The sequence below is a fragment of the Equus quagga genome, chromosome 2 (genome assembly GCF_021613505.1).
Source record: "Equus quagga isolate Etosha38 chromosome 2, UCLA_HA_Equagga_1.0, whole genome shotgun sequence".
In the NCBI taxonomy this organism is placed as follows: domain Eukaryota; kingdom Metazoa; phylum Chordata; class Mammalia; order Perissodactyla; family Equidae; genus Equus; species Equus quagga.
In genome coordinates, this window is record NC_060268.1 from 155,764,461 (window position 1) to 155,785,990 (window position 21,530).

The 21,530-nt window shown below is 47.2% G+C and overlaps 1 protein-coding gene across 5 annotated transcripts in view; it reads right to left on the reverse strand.

Moving 5' to 3' along the window:
- Positions 1-2,950: 2,950 nt before the first annotated feature.
- The window catches only part of SEC31B (SEC31 homolog B, COPII coat complex component), a 30,313-nt gene continuing 11,733 nt past the window's right edge, over positions 2,951-21,530 (reverse strand). For 2 of the 5 annotated variants that reach the window (XM_046654671.1, XM_046654672.1), the window contains 20 exons: positions 21,275-21,417; positions 20,316-20,415; positions 20,023-20,184; positions 19,029-19,163; positions 15,852-16,130; positions 13,894-13,968; positions 13,532-13,630; positions 13,077-13,176; positions 12,374-12,552; positions 11,976-12,102; positions 11,450-11,595; positions 10,533-10,706; positions 9,862-10,023; positions 6,721-6,898; positions 5,983-6,297; positions 5,667-5,725; positions 5,211-5,357; positions 4,805-4,924; positions 4,272-4,399; positions 2,951-4,043 (listed from right to left, as the gene is read on the reverse strand). In XM_046654671.1, the coding sequence (XP_046510627.1) occupies positions 3,902-4,043; positions 4,272-4,399; positions 4,805-4,924; positions 5,211-5,357; positions 5,667-5,725; positions 5,983-6,297; positions 6,721-6,898; positions 9,862-10,023; positions 10,533-10,706; positions 11,450-11,595; positions 11,976-12,102; positions 12,374-12,552; positions 13,077-13,176; positions 13,532-13,630; positions 13,894-13,968; positions 15,852-16,130; positions 19,029-19,163; positions 20,023-20,184; positions 20,316-20,415; positions 21,275-21,417 (2,970 nt within the window). In that variant the 3' untranslated portion in view covers positions 2,951-3,901. The remainder of the gene's footprint in view (positions 4,044-4,271; positions 4,400-4,804; positions 4,925-5,210; positions 5,358-5,666; positions 5,726-5,982; positions 6,298-6,720; positions 6,899-9,861; positions 10,024-10,532; positions 10,707-11,449; positions 11,596-11,975; positions 12,103-12,373; positions 12,553-13,076; positions 13,177-13,531; positions 13,631-13,893; positions 13,969-15,851; positions 16,131-19,028; positions 19,164-20,022; positions 20,185-20,315; positions 20,416-21,274; positions 21,418-21,530) is intronic. The other 3 variants (XM_046654670.1, XM_046654674.1, XM_046654673.1) reach the window with 3 other exon arrangements.

Here is a 21,530-nt window from a genome sequence, read left to right on the forward strand (position 1 = left end):
GATCAGAAGGAAGGAGAGGCTGGAACCCTTCCTTTTCACTGACCTGGTTCTCAAACAGGCAGACTTCAGGGCACTGGATACTTTGCCTTCAGTAAGTAAACTTCCTACAATGAAACTGTTGCTAATAGGAGGTTCAGCACCTTGAACTTTAATTTATTGCAGTCCCTGTGACATGTGCCTTTTCCCCTCAAGGTACTCAATGTATTCTTGAGGACATAGGGGAGGGCAGGTGGAAGATAACGACCTCTAGGCCCTCTCTTCCCTCCCACGTTGCCAGGATACCCTCCTCCATGCAGCCTCACTTCTCCGTTGGCCTGAGTAGTTAGCTTGACCTGACTGAGGCTAATCTGCCAAGGATTGGTAAATCACCCACATAAATCTTCCATTCAGTAGCCAAGAGCTTGTACTTATGGGCCATGAGCCTTCTGCTCCTCCTCTCAGAGAGAAGCAGAGTGGTAGGGACTTGATGATGAAATTGGGCTCTGGGAAAGGAAGAGCCAAGGCCTGACGGACACTCTGTAGCCCCATGAGTTTCTCAGGCAGCTCCCTTCCCCTAGGCCAGCCCTGGGTCGGGCAGCTCTTCTGGAGTAGAAGGTCAAATGCTAGACAACCTCATCTCAGCTCTCCCAGAGTAGGCAAGAGCACGGAGGAGTACGGCTCCAAGTAGGTAACAGGGGCTGAGGCTCTAGGGGCTGACCTGTGAGAGTTGAAGGGTTCCCATATTCCAAAGGGAACAGTGGCCAGGTTGGACCCCAAACCACTGGCCTCATCCGTACACATCTTCTGGTCCTACTAACGCTTACTGAGGAGAGAGGATCCCCTTCCTTCCCTACAGGGGACACACTTCCCCTGAGGGTCTCCTAGTGCCTCATTTCCAGCTCTGTCAGCAAAAGGCCTTTTGATCCTTCCCTCAGCTTTGATCCGGGTCTCCTGAATCTCCCAATTTGCCCTTCATCCCTAATCAAACAGCAGCATATGTTAACCTGGCTGTCCCACTTGCCAGAATTACTTGATAGTGTACAGTAAGAAAATCTGGCAAGGCAAGAAAATATAAAAGTACAATGTTGTAAAGGAAAGCTGCATTCTCCAGGAGGTCTCTCAGCATAAACGTAGGAGAACTATTCTGCTTCATGTTTGATAACTCCAATCAGCACTCAAAACGTCATGCTGCCAGAAAGTTCTTTCAAAGGTTTGTTTTGTATTCCCAAATGGATATGATTGATATCAGATTCGAGTTCTATAAAGAAAACATTACTGAGCTATCTTAGATCTGTATTGCTTTTTCCCCCGCTCTTGCATTATTCATTATCCATTCATTCATTCAACAAACACTGGAGTGGAAACAGACTGGTGAACGACACACAGACTTCCCCGTGTTCATGGAGTTTAGGTTCTTTCTTATACTCAGTCTTCAGTGCTGTGCTCCCCTTTACAAGTGTGGACAACTCCAGAGTGGCTGCTTGGGAAGACATCTTCGAGGTCAGCTAGTCAAATCTTTTGTTTTACAGATTTAACTTATGCTGAGAAAGATGTCTGACTTGTTCCACCAACTAGTAAGTTACTGTGGGGTGAGTACTGGAACCCAAGCCGCTTCCCTCCTCTTGTGTGTTCTTTAGGAGCCCATCTGTCTCAACAAGAGGACAGAAACAGGGAGGTCCTGAGAAGTGACAAGGACACTAGTTGGGCGGGGGTGGGGGGGTGCAAAACACTGTCTCCTTCCTGTCCCTGGCCTGTGAGCCTACACACAGGCAGGGTTTTCTTTTCTTGAAAAGAATCCCAGCCTCGACTGGCCTTAGCAGCAGGTTAGGGCAAAGACAGAGATAGGGTCGTGCTCTGCGCTGGTGGTGCTGGTGGTGGTGGGAGGGGAGGGCAGGCCAGGGCACTCGCCTATTGTGGGTCTGGATTGGATGCTTCCACTCATTCATTTCCTTTTAATTAACCTGCATTCCTAGAGGAGAAATATTTATGTTGGCTCCCATAGAGGCAATCCGCAGACTGGAAAGAAGGGGAAGAAAGCCTGCCTTAGCAAAACAATATCTCTAAAGAGCTCAAGAAGAGAAAATAGGAGAACAAAATGCCATTAAAATAGCCTTCTACCCCCACTGGAGTCAATGAAAACTTCATTTCACATGCTAATCCCTCACTCCGCCCCCTTCTCTTCTCACAACACCTTTCCGAAAGTGTTTGGGAAAAGTCTTCGCAGTCAGTACACAGCTCCCTGCAGCTCAGACTTCTCCTTGTGTTAGTTCAGGGCCCCAAGTGGGGCTCTCACTCCAGCAGCGGCTTTTTTCTCCCCCCCTGTAATTTAAACAAAGACTTCAGAGTTCATCAACCTCCCACTGAAATTCACAGCTGCTGAACAAACTAATCCCCTCTCCCAGCCTTTCTTCCCTTCAATGGGCTCTTGGCTTCAAAGACACTTTGGGAAAGGACTTTGCTGGGGCTCACACTGCTTCATCAATAGAAGTTAGTGCAAGTATTATCTGAAGAGCAAGTGGCTTTACAAACAAATACTGCCTAACAATCCCTTCCTCCCAAACACACACATCTAGCCTGCAGACATGATGGGATCTACAACAGGATTAGAGACAGTAGCCCCTGGCTTCACACCCAGCCTCTTTGTGTGCCCTGAAGTGGTGTGGGGAAAACCCTGGAGCTGCACATCAGGCACGGATGGAGACAGACAGACAGACAGACAGACAGACACACACACACACACACACACACACATACACACAGCAGAGTGGCCACAAATGTTGCAAGGAGAGAGGCTTGCAGCCTAATTCAGTGACACCCTCCTTTCTTCAACTCTCTTGACTCCCCATTTGTCCCCAAGCCTCTCCCCTGCCTTAATAGGGTATAGGGAGCAAGAACAAAGAGGACTAGGAAGAAGAGAGATAAGGGCAAAATAGGACCCAGAGGAGAAAATAACTGGGAGATGACTCAGGAAACCAAATCAAAGCAGCTTTATTGCAAATTAAGTCCATCTGTGCTTCAAACGCAGCGTCCAACCATAAAGGTGCAGCTAGAGAAGGCAGCCCTGAGAAATGCTGGGGCTGAGGGGCAGAAGGGCCTCCAACCCTTGAGGAACAGCGCTAGGAGAGAGCCTTTCCTTAATATGGTTCCTCTTCCAGAATTGGGCTTATAATCACAGAATGCATGGTCTAAGGCCTTGGGCCAGTGCGCAAACGGGTCAAATCGGGAGCTGTTCCCCACTGGTAGTGCACCCCTGCCACCTTCCACCTAACTTGGCTCACCCTTAATAATGCTGGCAGCTGAGAAGTTCCCTTTAAAAAGGGTCAAAAGTCCTTCTCTTAGTTTTGCTCAGCACCCATCCCTCATGTCCACGACTTGTTCAAAGAGTAAACAACAGTCAAATCTATCCTAGTCTCCATGGCTCAGAGAAATATGGACCTGGAAACATGAAGTCAGAGGCAAGGAGAAGGTAAGGCTCATAACCCACAGAAAGGGAAAAACAAAAGACCCACAAGATGGGTACAGCAGAGGTAGACTTGGAAGTAATGATCCTGCCACCCTCTCAGAAGCCACTTAAACAGAATATCCCTGGAGGAGAAGACACCCTGCTCCAGATCCAGGAGCGCAGTATTAGGGACAGTGAAGAACTAGCTCTACACTCTGCTCAAAGGCTGAGAGAGCCATGGGCAGCTCCTGGCAGGCCAGGCATACAGGGGCAGAGAGCAGGCCCTCTGCTGGTTTGGAGCCAAGCCTACAGCATCAAATACCAGGCAGCAAGGGAAGAAGGTTGGGAAAAACAAACAGAATCTGTTCCAAAATTCTCCTTTTCCACAGGGAGAAGTGAAGTAACAGTAGAAGTGACCTCCTGGCAAGAGAGGCTGCCTGGTTTACACATGCAGCTTATGAGCAATGGTGAGGACAGCCTTCAGCACAGGCATGAAGCTGGAGACCTCACTGAAGCTGCTGCAGCCCACCACCTGGGCATGCACTGTGAGGCCCTGCTCAAAGCTTCCTGCGTCCACACATCGGGCAACCTCGTGGAGCCCAGCCAGGACATGAGGCGAGAGCTGTAAAGGGATTGACCCTTAGGTTAGTAAGCCCAATCCAGCCCATTCCCTGGCAGCAGGGAAGAGATAAGAGAAGACTTAAGTTCTGGAGCCCAGTCCAGACAAGATGTATGTATCTGGTGGGGAACTCAGGTCAGTGAGACCTAGGGGAGGGGACTCTGGGCTCCCATTGGCCATGGGTGATGGTGGAAGGGCAGAAGGCAGAGCAGCACTGTGAAGTGCACTTACTGTCCCCTCGCAGAGCTTCTCATATAGACATTCCAGACGTCGGGCTGCCTCATCCAGCTTCCGTTTTGTCTTCTGCAGGGAGGGAAATGGATTCTGACTCCAGCCACTAAGATTAACACTACATAGGACTATAAAGAATCACAGTATATTAGAGCTAGAATGGTTTAATGCTACTTCTTTCATTTCACAGAGGAGGACTGGAGGCCCAAAGAGGGTAAGTGACCTGCTCAAGCTTGCACAGCCAGTGAATGAATGACAGGTTTCCTTACTCCTGGTTTCACCCTCCTTCCAGTCCTCCCTGCTGCCTTTCCAAGAGTTAAGTCTTGATACTATTGGGTCCAGCTACAAAGGAGCTGGACTTCAGAAGCGATGACCCCTCCCCCCACTCCACACGGACATCAAATAACTGTAAGATACAGACAGCATGTCAAGGGACAGTGAGAAAAGAGTCACACAAGGAACAGGGCTATAGCTAAGGGGTCTGGAACCAGCTCGGGTGTAAGGGGGGCATTGTGGTGAACGTTCAGACTTACTAAGTCAGTGGCAGACAGGGAACAGCGTTGTAGAAGCGCCTCAAAACTGGTCTTCAAGGGCTGATGCTCTAGGGGCAGCTCCTTCCTTTCTATCTTCTTGGGTAGCCGTTGCTGAAGTTGCTGAACAAGGAGCAGGGAGATAGGAGAGACAAGCAAGCCGGCTTCCCTAAGGACCAGTCCTCAGTGACTCAGTGTCACATTGCTCCCACTAGAGCACAGCAGAGTGGCGGAGAGGGGCTCTCTCCTCTGCAGCAGGGACACTCGGTATCTGCCCCTCCACACATCTCCTTCAGCTCAGAGTCGGCCTCCACCCTGAGGAATGAGGCCCATCCTCATGCTCCCTGCTCTTCCACACCCAAGGAAGGCCAGAGGTTTCCAAGGGAGGGGAGCACATTGTTCTTGTCACCTGCAGGCTGAGTTCTCCTGGCGTTCCAGGGGGAGCATGGCCCATACCAGCAACAGGGGGCTGGGAAGAAAGGACTCCTTGTGGCTGAGGGACGAGGCACATAACTGGAGCTGTAATTGGTGCTGGGGGCATAAATGTCTCTGGTAACTAAAGAGAGAGAAAGAACGGCACGTGAGTCTGAGCTGAGAGACTCTTTAGGCCCTGGTTTGAGGGAGTGGCAGAGATTACAAGTGAACAAGGGGACAGAAGAGTAAGTGGGGAACTGGGAAGTGGGGAGACTGGTATATGTATGTAAGAAGGGAAGAGGAGGGGACCGAAGGGAAGACAATGAGTGGAGAAAGAGAGAGGACAGAGTGCAGCCTGAGAATGGGAAGGACTGGGCTGCATTCTGCAGGGAACTAGAATGCGAGCCATTGGTGAATGTATGAGGGGGTGGGCGGGGAGAGATGCACTGACCTTTTTCCTCTGGAGATTTCCCCTGGGAGCTGGAGAATTTTTCAAGGAATCTTGAGGTCCTGTATAGTACAAAGATAGAGGTCTTAGGGGCATAGTCAGGAACACTGGAAATTTTTGGTCTGAAGGACAGCAAAATTATTTCAGTTGGAGTCCATCACACCTCCCTCTGCAGACCAGCCATACACTCAGTTGACATTCTGCAACCCAAGGGGCCCCAGTTCATTGGCTTGAGGAAGAGACTCCCAAGGTAGTAGTGGGGAGGGGAGGAGAGACAGGCAATGACCTAGACGAGGGAAGCCATGGAAGGAAGACTGACCTGGATAAGGAGTCAAGATGCCAGTGGTTGGGAGGGTGCTAGAGCATGGAGCTCCTGGCCCTCCTGGAGGGTGTGCCACAGGAAAGCTGACAGGAGGGACTGGGGGTTGGGAGCTCACAGGGCTGAGACCTGGTGGTCTCACAGGAAGCAGAGGGATCAGTCGAGGAGTCTCAGGCAGAGAGGCAGAGCCAGGCTGCATGATGTCTGGGGGTGCTACAGGAGGAGGTGGACCCGGAAGAGGCCATGTTCCAGGGAATCCCATGGGGTTAAGATCTTGTGCCCTTTGACCTCTTAACAGCTGTGGCTGAGATAAAGCTGAAGTGGAACAGAAACAGGTCATTTGCCACCAAACTTCAATGTGGGAGAGACTCAGAGCATATCAGGGAGGAACAGGGCAGCAATAAAAAAGAAACTCTAATAATAATAAATGATTAATACATGTGTGTGGAGATCCATCATTCACAAAGTAGTTTTAACTATATTCCTTATTAGACCCTCAAAACAATCCTGTGGGGTTAAAATGACCAACATAACAACTACTCTCATTTTTCAAAAGAAACAGAGTGGCTAAGTATATTGCCCACAGGATAAAGCCAGTAAGTAATAGTACTGGGAATTCAGACTTCAAATTCCAAGCTCCTCTCACTAGATAGATATAGCGCTTCCCAAATCCAAGCTGGCCATGCCAACTGTTTTACTCTGTGCTCTTCCCAGACAGACCTTCATTCAGTCACTCACCAGGCCTTACCCTAGGGCCCAGGGGCAAAGGCTGGGCTGCCTGGGGCCCAGGTACCCTGTAGTCACTTATATTCTGCATTCTGGAGCCCTGATAAGAGCTAGGATGGGAAGGTGTCAAGGGCATCACTAGTGATGACTGAGGTGTGAAAATCCTTGGCCTTTGAGATGGAGCTAGAACCTGTGAAGAGAAAAAAGGGTCAGCACTTGGAAAGGAAAAAAAAGGTAAGTAATTGAAAATAGAAAAACAGTAGAGAAAATGAAACAAAAAGCTAGTTCTTCAAAAAGAAAATCAACAAAATTGATAAATCTCTATAAAGACTGACAAAGAGAGAAGACACAAGTCATCAAGATCAAGGATGAAACAGGGAATATTACAACAGACCCTGCAGCCATTAAAAAGATAATAAATAAAAACCACAAATAACTTTACATTCCTAAATTTGACAACTTAGAAGAAATGGACCAATTCCTCAAGAACCAAAAACTACCAAAACTCAGCCAAAATTAGATAACCTGATTAGTCCTATAACTATTAAAGGAATTAAATTAGTAATTAAAAAGCTTTCCTCAAAAGAAATCTCTAGGTCCAGATAGTTTCACTAGAGAATTTTACCAACACTCAAAGAATTAACACAAAGTTTAGACAACCTCTTTCAGAAAACAGAAGAAGGAACATTTCCTAAGTCACTTTATGAGGTCAGTACTACCCTGATGGCAGCACCAGACAAAGACAGCACAAAATAAAACTACAGACCAATATTTCTCACAAACTTAGACACAAAAATCCTCAGCAAAATTTCAGCAAATCAAATCCAACAGTGTATATAAAAAATAATATACTACAACCAAGTGGGATTTATACCAGATCATACAAGATTGGTTTCATATATTTAAAAATCAATCAGTGTAATCTACCATATCAACAGGCTAAAGAAGAAAAATCATTTGATCATATAAAATGATGCAGAAAAAACATCTGACAAAATTCACCCCTGATTCATGATTCAGTACACTAGGAACAGAAGGAAAAACTTCCTCAGCCTCATAAAGAACGGCTAGAAAAAGCCTAGAGCTAATATCATACTTAATGGCAAAAGATTGAAATTTCCCCCCTTAGATTGGAAACAAGGCAAGGGTTTTCATTCTCACCATTCTTATTTTAGTACCACAACAAGGCTAGAGAAAGTAATTAAACACATAGAGATTGGAAAAAAAGAAATAAAACTGTCTCTATTTGCAAACAATATGGCTGTCTACATAGAAAATCCCAAGGAATCCATACAGAAATCCTAGAACTAATAAATGAGTTCAGGAAACTCATTTCTGAACACTGAAAGGTCAAAGGATATGAGATGAACACACAAAAATCAATTGCATTTCTATAACTGACAATGAACAAGTGGAAACCAAAATTAAAAATGCAACACCATCTGACTTCAAATTACTCAAGAAAATTAAATACTTAGGTTTGAATTGAACAAAACATGTCAGGATCTATATGACAAAAACATGAAAATTAAAATCCATGCAAGGCAATAGTGCACATGCATGTCTGCACGCACATAAAATCACAGATGCACACACGTTTGTGCAAGCACACCTGGCTCTGGAGAATGCTTGCAAGCATTCTCTCTACACAGCCAGGAGGCTTTGCACCCATTTGCACTTAGGCGCGTGCCCTGGTCGGGGATGGGGGAAGGAGTGGAGGAACCAAGCACACGCATTTTCTTTCTCAATTTCCCCCCCTCCCCCAAGACTCTCTTTTCCACTCAAGTTAATACAGGCAGAGATGTCAAGGATGACCAGGAAGAGGGGAACATCAAGATTCCCTGAGCACAGCAGTTCTCTGGAGCCGGAGGACCTGCGCTACCTCGACCCCCTCATAAAAAAAAAAAAAAATCCATGCAAGGAAAACTTTATAAATTGGACCTTATAAAATTTAAAATTTTTGCTCTGTGAAGGACCCTGTTAAAAGGATGAAAAGACAAATTCTTACATAGCTATACACACAAACACACACACAGGAGAATATGTAAAACTGGTGAAGTCTGAATCTACACTATGTCAATTTCTTGGTTTTGATATTGTACTGTGATTGTCTGGGACATTGGCATGGGGTAGGATGGAGTTGGGATGCATGAGACTTCCCAGTACAGTTCTTTGCATCTTCCTGTGAATCTATAATTATTTCAAAATAGAAAAGAGAGAGGGAGAAGGGGGAGAGAGAGAGAGAAGGGAAGGAGAAGGGAGATGAGGGAGGGAGAGGGAGGGGGAAGGTGGGGGAGGGACGAGAGAAAATTAGAGTGGGAATTAAAAGTGGAACAGGTTGAATCATCAGAGCTTCTTCCTGATACCTCTATCTACAATCTCCCTAGGATTTTGTTCCCTAGCCCCTCTAGTAGGCTCCTGGTGTTACGAGTTAACATAAGTTAACAGCACCCTGCCCATCTGGGGACTATGGCCAGGAACCTGGAGGTCAGTCCCACCACTTCACACACTCATTGAAACCATCGCCAATTTCTGTCAATTCTACCTACTAAATATCTTAAATCCAACCTCACTCTCCAGCTTTAGGTCATTCATGTCCTCATTATCTCTTGCTCTAGCCTCCTAACTGCATCCAACCTTGCCCTTCCTAGACACACAGCTAGCCCTTCTGCTGCATAAGACCATTCAATAGCTCCTGACCACCTTCAGGGTCAAGTCTGAGCTCTTGAGCACAGAATGCCAGGTCCTTCCTGATCTAACTCCTACCTGTTACCCCAGCTTCATCATACTCATTCTGAATATTCCCTAATCTGAATATTCCCTAAACTTCCCCTGCCCCCCAGAGTAAAATGTTTTCTTCTGTGTGATCTCATGACACCTTAACCCCAATCATGGCATCTATGAATTCTACTGTAATTATTTTTTACATATCTATTTAAGGGCTAATTAAGGGCAAAGATCATGGTTTGTGCACCTTTCTGTTCTAAGAGCCTAGCAGTTGTTCAATAAAGAGTTGTTAGAAAAATAACTGAGTTTTTGCTGTATGAAGGCAGGAGTTTTCATCATTTTTGTTCACTGATATATTCCTAGTGCCTAGAACCAGGCCTAGTAGACACTTGGTAAGTATTTTTGAATAAATGAACAAGGCCTTACCTGGTGAGAAGGTTGGAATTCTGATCTGTAAGACGGTGTCTCTTTGGAGTGAAGGGTAGCTCCCACAACAACCCGGGGGAAGGGGAAAGGAGGAGATTGTTGGCCTGGGACACCAGAACCCTGGGCATGAAAAAGTCGATCTCTCAGCTGCTGAACTGGTAGCTATAAAAGTTATAATACAGAAGAACTGTGTTAAGCAAAACTAAAACAAGCAATCATACTCTCTTCCGAGCCTGGCCCCACATAGCATTCAACCTTCAGCTGAGTCTCTACAATCTAACCACCTTAGACGGCTCAAAGGTCCCTAAGCCCTGCCAAGCCTCCCTTCTTACTGTTCTTTCTACCCAGAATGCCCTACATCTGTGGGGAAGCTATTTGTCTTTGAAGGTCCAGCTCAACTGTTTTACCCACTGCAAAGCCTTCCTCGACTTCTCCAGGCAAAACCAGCCCCTTCACTGGAGTCCCACCGCATTTGGTAAAAGCTTCGGCTATGGCACTATAAATTACTAACGTCTGCTTTTCCCCCAAGAGATTGTGAGCTTCCTGCAAGACTAAATCTTATTTATCCTCAGAGCTTCAGCATTTAGCATAGTGCTTGGAACATGGAAGTGCTCAGCCAGTGTTAGACGACTGAATGAAATGGTTTGCTCTCTCCACATGGCCCCACTCACCTGAGCACAGTCACTAGGTAGGTAGCTCATAGCAGTAGCCAGGCTGCCCTGAGCTGCCAGGAAGGTGGCATACTGAGTGACTCTGTAGGTTGTGGCAGGGCCCGGGTTCACCCCATTAGGACCCCGTAGTAGCTCCAAGCTCCTGTTAAGGACCATCACCTTCTCCATCAAGTCCTATAGGAACAAGGACGAAGGCAGTCAGCCCTCTTCAAAGCACATCCTGCTCTCTAAGCCCAGGAAGCTCACCCAGGGACTTCCCACTGTGGGTATGAGGGCACCTGGCCATAGCCATGTGGAGGCAGCAGGCAAGGATATACAAGAGACATGACAGTTAGAGAAGGGCCACTTGGCCTCCCTTCCCAAGCTGCTAGCATTGGGCTCGACCAGGCCCATCTGGATCTTAGAATCTCGTACATCTCTGCCTCTTTTTTTGCTTTCTTTACCCTTTCTGTTAGTACATCATCAGTTTCAGACTCTGTTATACTATTGTTTCATGTGTGACTTTGTCTCCCCATAAGTCTGTGACCCCCACCTTCTCTGGTCACCTGCAGAGTGAGTATCTGTTATAATTTAGATCCACAGAAGCTTTCATAGCAGCTAATAGAAGGCCCAGGGCCTGACAATTACTCAAATATAGAATAAACTTGTGTAACCAAATCTGAAGTGGGAAAAAATTATGAAGATTAATACCTAAGCAGCTGCCGCTCAGTCTTCCCCAACTGAGAAGGAGGGAAGGAGGTGATAGCTTATCCCTAGGAGAAGGTCCCAGACACTGAGGGTCCTTCTCTCTTCCCTAATACCCTGATTTCAGCCTGGGTACCCAGAAGACTCACCTCTGATGTCCCTGCACATTCCCACTACTAGCCTCTCTTAAAGGTCTTGTATGGAGGGACCGGGGCTCCACAGAGAAGGGATACCTGTAGAGCCATGGGGGATGAAGCCGGGTGGCATTTGGCCCAGCACTCCACCAGCCGCTCCACACTCCCTGAGCACACATAACAGAGTGTGGCTTCAGAAGTTAGTGCTCTGTTGCCTTCCTGCTCCATGCGAGTACCCAGCATGTCTGTAGAGAGATGGAAACGTCTTTAATGTCACAGGTTCCCTGTGCTCCTCCTCTTCCTCCTGTTTGGAAATAGGTGGAGGACCACGAGCTACGGGACAAGTAACCACAGCGGTGTTGCGCAACTGAGGCTAACTCTGCTCTACAGTGAAGGGCAAAGCTCTTGCATCAAGATGTGACAAGAAAAACAGGAAAACAAATGATCCCTATGGAAAGAAGGGGCATGCACTGTGTCCCTGCTTCTGAGCTGAGCCAGACCTTGGCCCTGACGACATGACCTGGCCTCCCAGAGCTTGGGCTGCTCCTCTACCTCTCCCCTCAGGGTGCCCATTAACTCCATGCTGGAGTCACATCACTCCATCCTGAAGCCTAGGGCCACTTACCACAAAGCTCAGGGAATTTCTCTGGCCCTGAGTATGTCAGTAGCAAGGCCAGTGCCTCTCTCCAGTTCTGCAGGCTACAGGCACACACCATATCCTTCCAATTCTTCTGCACAACACAGGCTAGAAGCTGTAATGGGCAAAGGGGGCAGGAGGCCATCAACCATCCATCCAGCACAGGCAGCAGGAGTCACACACAGGGATATGCTAAAAAAAATTTCACTCATGAGCAGGCTTCCTGTTAGACCACTGACTAGGGGCTCGGGGAGAGGTAGGGGTGGTTAGAGTGGAAAGAGAGAGAGACAGGCAGATCCTCTAAACACTAGTCCCAAGGTGTGGGCATCCACCTGACAAGGTCCAAGTAAAGGCCTCCCCTCCTCCCCTGCATGGTGGGCAGTTACCGAGGAGATTCTGGTTTTCTTCTTGGCCAAGTAGTACTCCTGAGTTTGCTTCAACAGATCTGCACCCCCAGCCTGGGCCAGGATGATGGCATCAGCAAAGCGCTCTTCCTTCAGACACAGCTCCACAGCAAGGCCCAGTTCTCCAAGCAGGAGAGCCTGGCTCAGAAGTCCATCAGTGTCTGCAGGCAGAGGCATCCCCTCCATATTAGCCTGCCCTCGGACCCTAGCTTCCTGTCTCCTGCAGAGCCCAGAGAACACCTCCTATATCTCTGTATCACTCAGCCTCCCTTGCCCCAAACAAATTCCCAAGTTTCATTCCTCAAAACAAAATGTAGTGGGGTGTCCTGGGGTGCTCAAGTCCAGTGATAACTATGTAAGGACAGGACCCAAGATGAGGGAGAGACTCAAGTGGCAGTATCACAGGTGTGATGTGTGCAGCTCAGCCAGAACAGGGTCACAGTCCTTTAAGCAAGAGTACAGAAGGACAGAAAAAATATCTTGGTAGAGGGCCTTCCATAGGAAGGACCCATCCAAGAAAATCTACAGCCAGAGAGAGCTCTAACTGGTAACAGAATCACCCAGTATTTGTGATGATGGGAGGGAGGCAGGAGGCAGGGGACAAGAAGGAAATGTCCTCAAGTCCGAAAACTCTGATCCCACCTACTCCTACACAGAGGGTTTCTCTCCCTCAGGGTCAGGCTACCTTCTGTGATGGGGATCGCCCATGGAGTCAAGATCTGAGGGATCAGCTCATCAAAGAAGGTTGAGGAGGCAGAGGCTTCTTCCGTGGTGTGTCTGGAGGCCTGTTCAAGGAAGGGCAGAGGTGGCTACTTAAGAAATGAACCCTGAAGACAGAGAGCTGGCTTAGTAGTTCTCCCTGGGAGCTCTACTATTTGGCCCTCAATGGGTAAAGCTAAAAGAATAACCAGGTAAGGTTTGGGAAGGGCTCTAGTTCATGGTTAAAATACAGCTCCACTCCAGCTGAAAAGCTTATGAACTCTGTGTCTCACAGTGGCTCCAAGAGAGTGAGGAGTTTGAAGACTTCTACAGAAGCTGAGCACCGCATGAGAGCAAAGCAAAGGGCCAGGGAGGGGAAGATGCCCAAAAGGTAGGTCTCCTGGGCTACCCTAGGTCCAGCTGGCTGGGTTCTTACCACACCTGGCTGTGGAAGGCCTGTTGTCTGTTACTGCTGTGGTCATCTCCCTTGGGCTGAGGACTCTCAGCCAGCCCCATGTCACTCTTCAACCATGTGGCCACCTGCAGGGAAAGACCTATGAGTAACACACTTCCCAGCACGAGGTCAAACAAGCTTTATGCTTTCTTCCCACTTCCATACCCTACCAACTGGACTCTCTAAGATATTTGAGCTATTTTCCTGGTAAAAAGCCTAACTCCAGGAGGTAAAATGTCTGTATACACATTAATAAAGCCCAGGAAGAGGTATTCTGAGATGGTTTCCAGTGGCAGGATTCTCTTCTTCTCTGCATCAAGCACATGTGTCTGATGTGAAAGCAGCTTACCTTCTTTTGAAGCTCATCTTTACTGTATCCCAATAGCTTCAGGAATTTAATTCTAGAGTCTTGCTCTAAGGTCACCTAAGGAACCGCAGAACACAGAAGTCTCCATTAAATGAGTGTGAATGACCCTCTCCTACACCAGCTGGTCATCTGTGCCAGTGTACCCTCAAACATAGTTCTTTGTACTACCAGAAGTGCCCTACTGAGGCCAACATCATCTCTTCCCTTTTCTCCCCAGATCTGAGTCCCGCTGGGCTGTGGGCATAGTGTTAATAAAGCCCTTTTCCCCTTCTGCATGAGAATTGGACCTTCAGTTGACTTCCTAAATCTGTTATCCTGGTAACTTGATAAGAGTAAAGTGTCAGCTATGTTTCTAGGCAACACTGCTTGTGACTGGTAAATTTGATCTAGACTGGAACTATCTAAACTATGATCCATGTGGACACCATGCTCTAGGCTTCCCTGATTGCAAGGACTCTTGTAATTGAACAGATCCCTTGCAGGGACTCTAGAAGCTATGCTTTTGGAGTTGGTACAAGAGATATTGCCCCTTGAGGGCGTAAGGCTTCTGGGCCAGGGCAACTTATGCACCTGCCTGATGTACATCTCATCTCCTTGCACCTGAGCTGTCATCTGGGGAACTGATGGAGAGAACTCTGAACTGCTGCAAGGACTCTCACAGAAGAGAACCACCTGATGCTGCCCTGCTGACAAGCTGTGGTTCCCGTCCCATATCCTTCTGAGGATACTGATGCCAAGAGAGCCTACAGTGGTCTTGTGATTCTAAATGTCTCATTGAAAAGACTGCTGGTGGAAGCTGCATGGATATAGTAAACAAAGTCAGCCTACCCACTCAGTGTTGCAGATCCTGACGGCTGAGCCTTCAAGAAGCCCTACCCTAATCTGGGTTAGCTGGCCTGGGCTCTTCATTTATCCTACACAGAACCATGAATTCTGACTACCATCTTTCTCATAGTCTCTCAGGGCTCCCTCCTTCTTCCACACTCTTCTTTTGGAGATGTTCATCCACATTTAGCTTCAAGACCATCATGACGGACAGCTCTTAGGTAGCTTTTCGACCAGACTCCCCTCTGTCCTATGGGCACCGCTGCCTCCTTTGTTCAGCAAAGTAAAGGCCGAACTCCTGATGACTCCCTCTATTCCAGGACTATTACCTGTATCCTGCTTATAACAAAAGCATCATTTCTTACTCTTCCCACACCTTTTTCTAGCTTCACTCTATAGCTGATGATCTTTCTCAAATCCTTTTCTCTTTTCCAGATTCCTGGTGTCTACCTTCATAAAGTCCCACTATGTTTGAAGCAAAGACCCCCAAGTCCTTCTTAGACCACACAGGGACAGAGTTTGTCCTTCTTGTTTTATTCTTTCCTACAATCCCAAAGATTTGAATAATCCTCTCACTGCCTGTCCAATCAGTTATTTCTCTTTCTTCCTTCACTCCTCTCCTCTCATTTGCCCATTTCCTCTGACAAGTATAGCTCTCCTCCTGGTGTCATAAGCAACTTGAAATTAAATTAGCACTGGAACTGAAGCCATGCTTCCAGAGTAGAGCACTGAGTCCCACCACAATGACTTGCCTTGTGTGACTTGAAACAAACTCAAAGCCTTTTCATGACAATGTACTCTTCCAGCCAATCTTTTTCCCTTCTTCTCCTTTCCTACCACCTTATCTGCCCTTTGGCATGGTACTGTGAAAGCCTCCACCTTGGCTCTGGTAAAGTAGCCAGGACATCGCCAAGAGTAGCAACAAAGGCAAAAAGTCACTTGCACTCCTCAGGTTCCCTAGCTGTGAATGGTCTCTGAGCCTCTGGTAAAGGGTGAAGATTTTGTGTCTACAGGGTGGGTGTCATGTAGGAAAAAACCTAATAGGGGTTAGAGCCTCTGAAGTCTGGGTCACAGTGTGGCCATGCATCTCCTGGAGTTGAAAGTGGTTGGAATACCCAGCTTTGGCGAAACACTTCTGAGTAGCCAGGCTTCAGGCTTCTTACTTTCAGGAACTGCCAGAGCATCTTTTCGCTTTGCAGTGATGCTCGTTGGACCTTGTTCTGACAATAATTCAGGAGATTTCCTGATCCCAGGGCCTCCTGCAGCTCAGCTGACCGCATCAGGAATTCAGATTCTGTGGTGACTTGACTGATGAAGACGAGGTGGAGGCAAGGCTGTGGCACCTGATGGGCCAGTGTGTTGAGGAGGCCAAAGGTAACCAGCTTCCCCCCAAACTGGTAAGGAAAAACAAGATGGGTAAGGTCATACCTTCAAGTTAAAAATTAACACCAAGTCAGGATCACAGGAAAGGCTATCTATTGGTTGACCCTAGTATTGGAAATCAATAATAAGAGAACTCCTGGGGGTGGAATAGGATCAGGAATTGAGTACGGAATGCGTTCCTATACCAAAACCACCTCTGCATTTTTGGTGCTAAACTGCAGCACATGGTACTCATCTTCCCCTCACCTGCCCTGGTACCACCATTCTCCAAGTCACCCGGACTAAACACCTTGGCATTATCACAGACTCTTTAGCCAAGCAACAACAAAGCCTTATCTTGTTCAATGTCTCTTACACAGGTCCCTTCCCTGTCCCATTCCCAGTGCTAGTATACCTAGATTACTGGAATAGGTTGCTAGCCTCTCGGTCTTCCTCCTCCAATCCAAGCCTTAGACTACCACCCTATACCTGCTGCTACTCAGGAGCTTATGTTTTCACAAGGCCACAGGAGAGAGCTTAAGCTCCTCTGACTGTAATGCACAAAATCCTCCAAAATCAGGACCAGATCTGCCTCTCCAGCATTTCTCTCCAGGCTCATTTATGTGATCTCTCCACAGCCCCAAAGTGCCCGTGTCTGTGCCTTTACCCATCACAACACCCTCACCTGAGCATCCTCTTCACCAAATTAGGTACTTTATATAAAGCATCTGGCACAAAAGCAGACCTGAGCAAAGTTCCTTTACTCCAGCAGTACTCCCCGTTGGCTGCACACGAAAAACCACCTGGGGAGCTATCCAAAGCCGCCAGGCTGTAGCCCAGACAATATATCAGAACCTCTGGGGGTGACACCAGGCATCAGTATTTTTTAAAGTTCTTCAGGTTATTCCAATTGCAGCGTGGTTGATAACCACTGCTTTACTCCCCCACCATTCACTACTTCCCTTCCTAAGACCCCCTCCTTAATGAACTTTCCCCGTCAGAATTCTTCTCTTGACTCCTATAGCACAAAATCTACACGAGATTAGTGCTAAATAAAACCATCTTAACTTCTGATTTGTATAGTACTTGATAGTTTTACAAAGTGCCAACATATATTCTTATTTGAGGTTCATGCCAACTCACTAACATAAGCTGAGCAGGTATTTCTATCCCTATTTTACAGATAAGAATACTGAAGTCCTGAGGCAAGTGACTTGCCCAAGGTTACCTAGCCAATAAGTGACAGAGTTATAGTAGGAACTCAGGTCTCTTGACCTCAGAATTCTTAACCTCACTTCCTTTTCAGTGCACTGGTCTTACCTCCCTAATAAAACTACTGACTCTGAAAACAAGAACCTCTACTTTTATACATCCGTTTTTATCTTTTTTTTTGAGGAAGATTAGCCCTGAGCTAACATCTGCTGCCAATCCTCCTCTTTTTGCTGAGGAAGACTGGCCCTGAGCTAACATCCGTGCCCATCTTCCTCTACTTTATATGTGGGATGCCTGCCACAGCATGGCTTGCCAAGTAGTGCCACGTCTCTACCAGGGATCTGAACTGGGGAACTCCAGGCCGCCGAAGCAAAACGTGCACACTTAACTGCTGCGCCACTGGGCCGGCCCCATACACATCCATTTTTAATTCAAATCTAATATTTAAACCATTGAGCTAGGTGCTCTAGGGCCTTGCTACTCCTCACTCAGACCAGCAGCAAGGGCATCACCTGGGAACTTGTTGGACCAGCAGAATCTTTGGCCCTACCCGAGACCGAACAAACCAGAACCTGAATTTTAATAAGACCTCAGGTGATTTGTGTGCACATTAAAGTTTGGGAAGCACTGCTTTAGGGATAAAAATAACAAGAAGTCCCTATCCTCAAGGAGTCTATTACTTAGTGGGGTATCCAGACATGTATATGAATAACTTTAGTAGAGTTAGAATGTATTGGGGCCGGCTCCATGGCCGAGTGGTTAAGTTCGCGCGCTCCGCTGCGGTGGCCCAGGGTTCGGATCCTGGGCGTGGACATGGCACCGCTCGTCAGGCCACGTTGAGGCGGCGTCCCACATCCCACAACTAGAAGGACCTGCAACTAAGATATACAACTACGTACCGGGGTGGGGGCGGTTTGGGAAATAAAGCAGAAAAAAAAAAAAAAAAAGGTTGGCAACAGCTGTTAGCCCAGGTGCCAATCCTTAAAAAAAAAAGGAAGATTGGCAACAGTTATTAGCCTAGGTGCCAATCTTTAAAAAAAAAAAAAAGAATGTATCATTACAGGAGTATAAATCTGTGAGATTACGGAAGTGAGGGTACGTTTGACTTGGGTTGAAGATGGGCATCATGCAGGGAGTGGTATTTAAGTGAGGAACATTGAAAGGCTTCAGTATGATTCACTGGCCCAGGAGAGAAGGTGAAGGGTAGGGTACAGGCAGAGGCAGCAGAGTTGATGAATTATCTGTGGAACAGAAAGGTGTCATATGTAACCAGAGCATAGGGAACACATGAGGATAGAAACTTGAAAGGTAAATGGGGCCTTGTGTATATTTGGCCTTGAGCCTATAAGCCAATGAGGGTCAAAGGTTTTTAACAGAGGAGTGACAGGATGGAATCTGCATTTTCTTCCTTCCTGCTCTGTATTCTAACCCATACACTACCAGTCCAGACATGTAAGAGCGAAAGAAAAACTAGGTGGAACCTCAGGCTGTTCTCCATAACCAAGAAGTCTACAGCAATCAATTCCTTTTAGACGAGACTGGCGCAGCAGGCAGAGTGAAGGGGTAGTGAGGGAAGCTATCGTAACTCTCTGCTTGAGCGTTAAGTAGGACCTGATCTGAGACACAGGCAGTGGGAATAAATCTCCTACAGAACATAGCTCCATGCTGCGCACACAGTAGGCTTAACGAACACATAGACACACACACACTACACTTACAGCAAATGAAACTCCTGTTGGCCTTCTCATCCATTTGGGGGGTCTTTTCAAGGGAGGTATCAATGATGCTTGAGCTACTTGCTCTGGCACCTGCAATGGTGGGAGAGGCTGGCCTTTGCTGAAGGAAGAAGAGATCTGAGAGTAAAAGGACACCTGCATCACCAGCTGGAAGCGATGGTTTAGCCAGTAACTCTACCTACAAACTCCATTTTGGGAGGAATCCATGAGAGACTCAATTTGGCCCACGAAGGCAGGACTCCCATATTCTAGGAGATGGGGATGGGACTGCTAGTGAGGACAGAACTCTTGGGAAGTCTACTGCATCCAAGGTCTATAGAGTGTGATACAAAATGGATCTATAGGAGAAGGTGGTAAGACAGTTCATACTTCCAAAATAATGGTCCCAGCATGGAGTCCAGTGTCCCTGAAATACCACAGGGAACATCCAAAAATAAAATTTACAACAATATGGATGGACTTTGATGGTATTACGCTAAATGAAATAAGTCAGATGGAGAAAGACAAATATAATTTCACTCATATGTGGAAGATAAACAAACAAACAAATGCACAGATACAGAGAACAGATTGGTAGTTACCCAAGGGGAAGGGGGTAGGATGAAATGGGTAAAGGGGGTCATTTGTACAGTGTAAGACGGAAATTCTGAGACTTTTGGTGGTGAACACAACGTAGTATATACAGAAGTTGAATTATAATGTATACCTGAAATCTATATAATGTTATAAACAATGTTACCTCAATTAAAAAAACGTAAATGAAAACATGGGGGGAAAAAAAAGAGTCCAGGTGAAGGTTTCCTTTGTATTGTGGCAGAAACTGACATCCTCCCAGGAAGATGGGCTACTCTCCCAAATCCAGGGCCCGGGCCTCCCAGTCTCCAGTAGTCCCCACTTTTCCAAGGCCATATGTCCTCTCTGCCTCCAAACAGAGACAGCCCCTTCCCTCCAGCATTCTCCACCTAGCCCTTCAAACCTTGTCAGCTTGTCTCATCTGCTGGACGTCCCAGCTCCTACCCATCACAGAGTACAAACTGATCCAGCCGTCAAAGGAGGCAGCAGAGAACACTGGAGGGTCTCGAGGGCACCACTGGACATCAAAGCACCAGCTATTCTGTGTGGGTAGCTTATATACCACCTAACATGAGGGAACACAACCATTAAGGAAACTCTGACTTAGGTAAGGCAACCCAGAACACAGAGCTGCAGTCGGGATTCCTCTACCCGCTCATCTCCCTTCCCAGCAGGCCCATAGGAGGGCCAGCCTACCTCACTGCTCCCCAGGTTCCAGCATAAGATCTGATTATCTTTGGCACTACTGAGCAGCAGCTCAGCATCAGCCTGGCTCCATGACACTGACAAGATCCCCCTAAAAAGGGAAGAAAGAGGAACTAACATTTGTTGAATGCCTATAAAAGGGTGCCTTATATATCTGGGATAAATCTCATCCCTATAAAATAAGCATTCCAATTTCATTTTACAAATGAGGAAAATGAGGCTTTGAAACATCGAGTAACTTTCAGCAGTCACAGCCAGAACCCAAGTCAAACCCCAGAGCCTGCGCACTACACACTCTACCACTCTGCCTCCCAAAAGTCACTGCAGGATGGCCTGCTTCTTTTTCCTGATAGTACAGTGGGGACTATGAATCAGGCAAACAACTATCCCTTTGGGTGCTTTTAGGCCGGGAGGGCAGTGAGGACCTAATTCTCACAAGTCTGCAAGGAGGTAATAAAGGCAAAATGGCCCTTTAGTCAGAAAGAACAGACCATGGGGCTGCTTTCTCAGCTGTCGACCCAAGAGCTACAGCTTCAGAGGCAGGCCTATTCACAGGATAGACAGGAGCCAAGGTTATTTTATTAAGAATAAGTCTTGGAGGAAGCAACTTTATCATCTAAAGAAATGAGCATTATCCTCAGATCAGAGCGTGGGCACTGTCCCAGGGGGACTAAACACTGGCTCCAATATTTCTCATGACCCCTTCCCCACTCACATCTCTAGAAGTTAGATGGAATCTCAGGCTCTTCTCCATAACTTCTGGGTCTAAAGGACTCTTCTTGGTTGGGGTTGGAGGTAGGACTGGGTGACTGTGTGTTCACTGGGATGGCTTTAAAGCCAGAAAGGATGTTTGGTAACTAAAGTGAGGCATAACTGCCTCCTACCCAGGTCAGTTATGCACTCCCTTCCTCACCCTCCACCAAGGATGTGGATGGAGTTTGAGATGCTACCTGCTGTGGCTCTCCAGCACCTTCAGGGGTGAGGAGGCAAAACGCAAGTCCCACAGCTGAATCACTGGGAGATGATCATCTTCCGAGCACAGCACCAACTGGGTGGCTATGTCTGGGTGCCAGGCCAGTCCTGAGCAGTGCATCTGTGAACAAAGCAGACCCCAATGGGTGATGTAACCTGACTCTTTCGGTTATGAACCTTTTCTGCCCAGTTGTAAGGGGACTACTCTGAGGGTAGATTTTGGGTCTCTCCTAT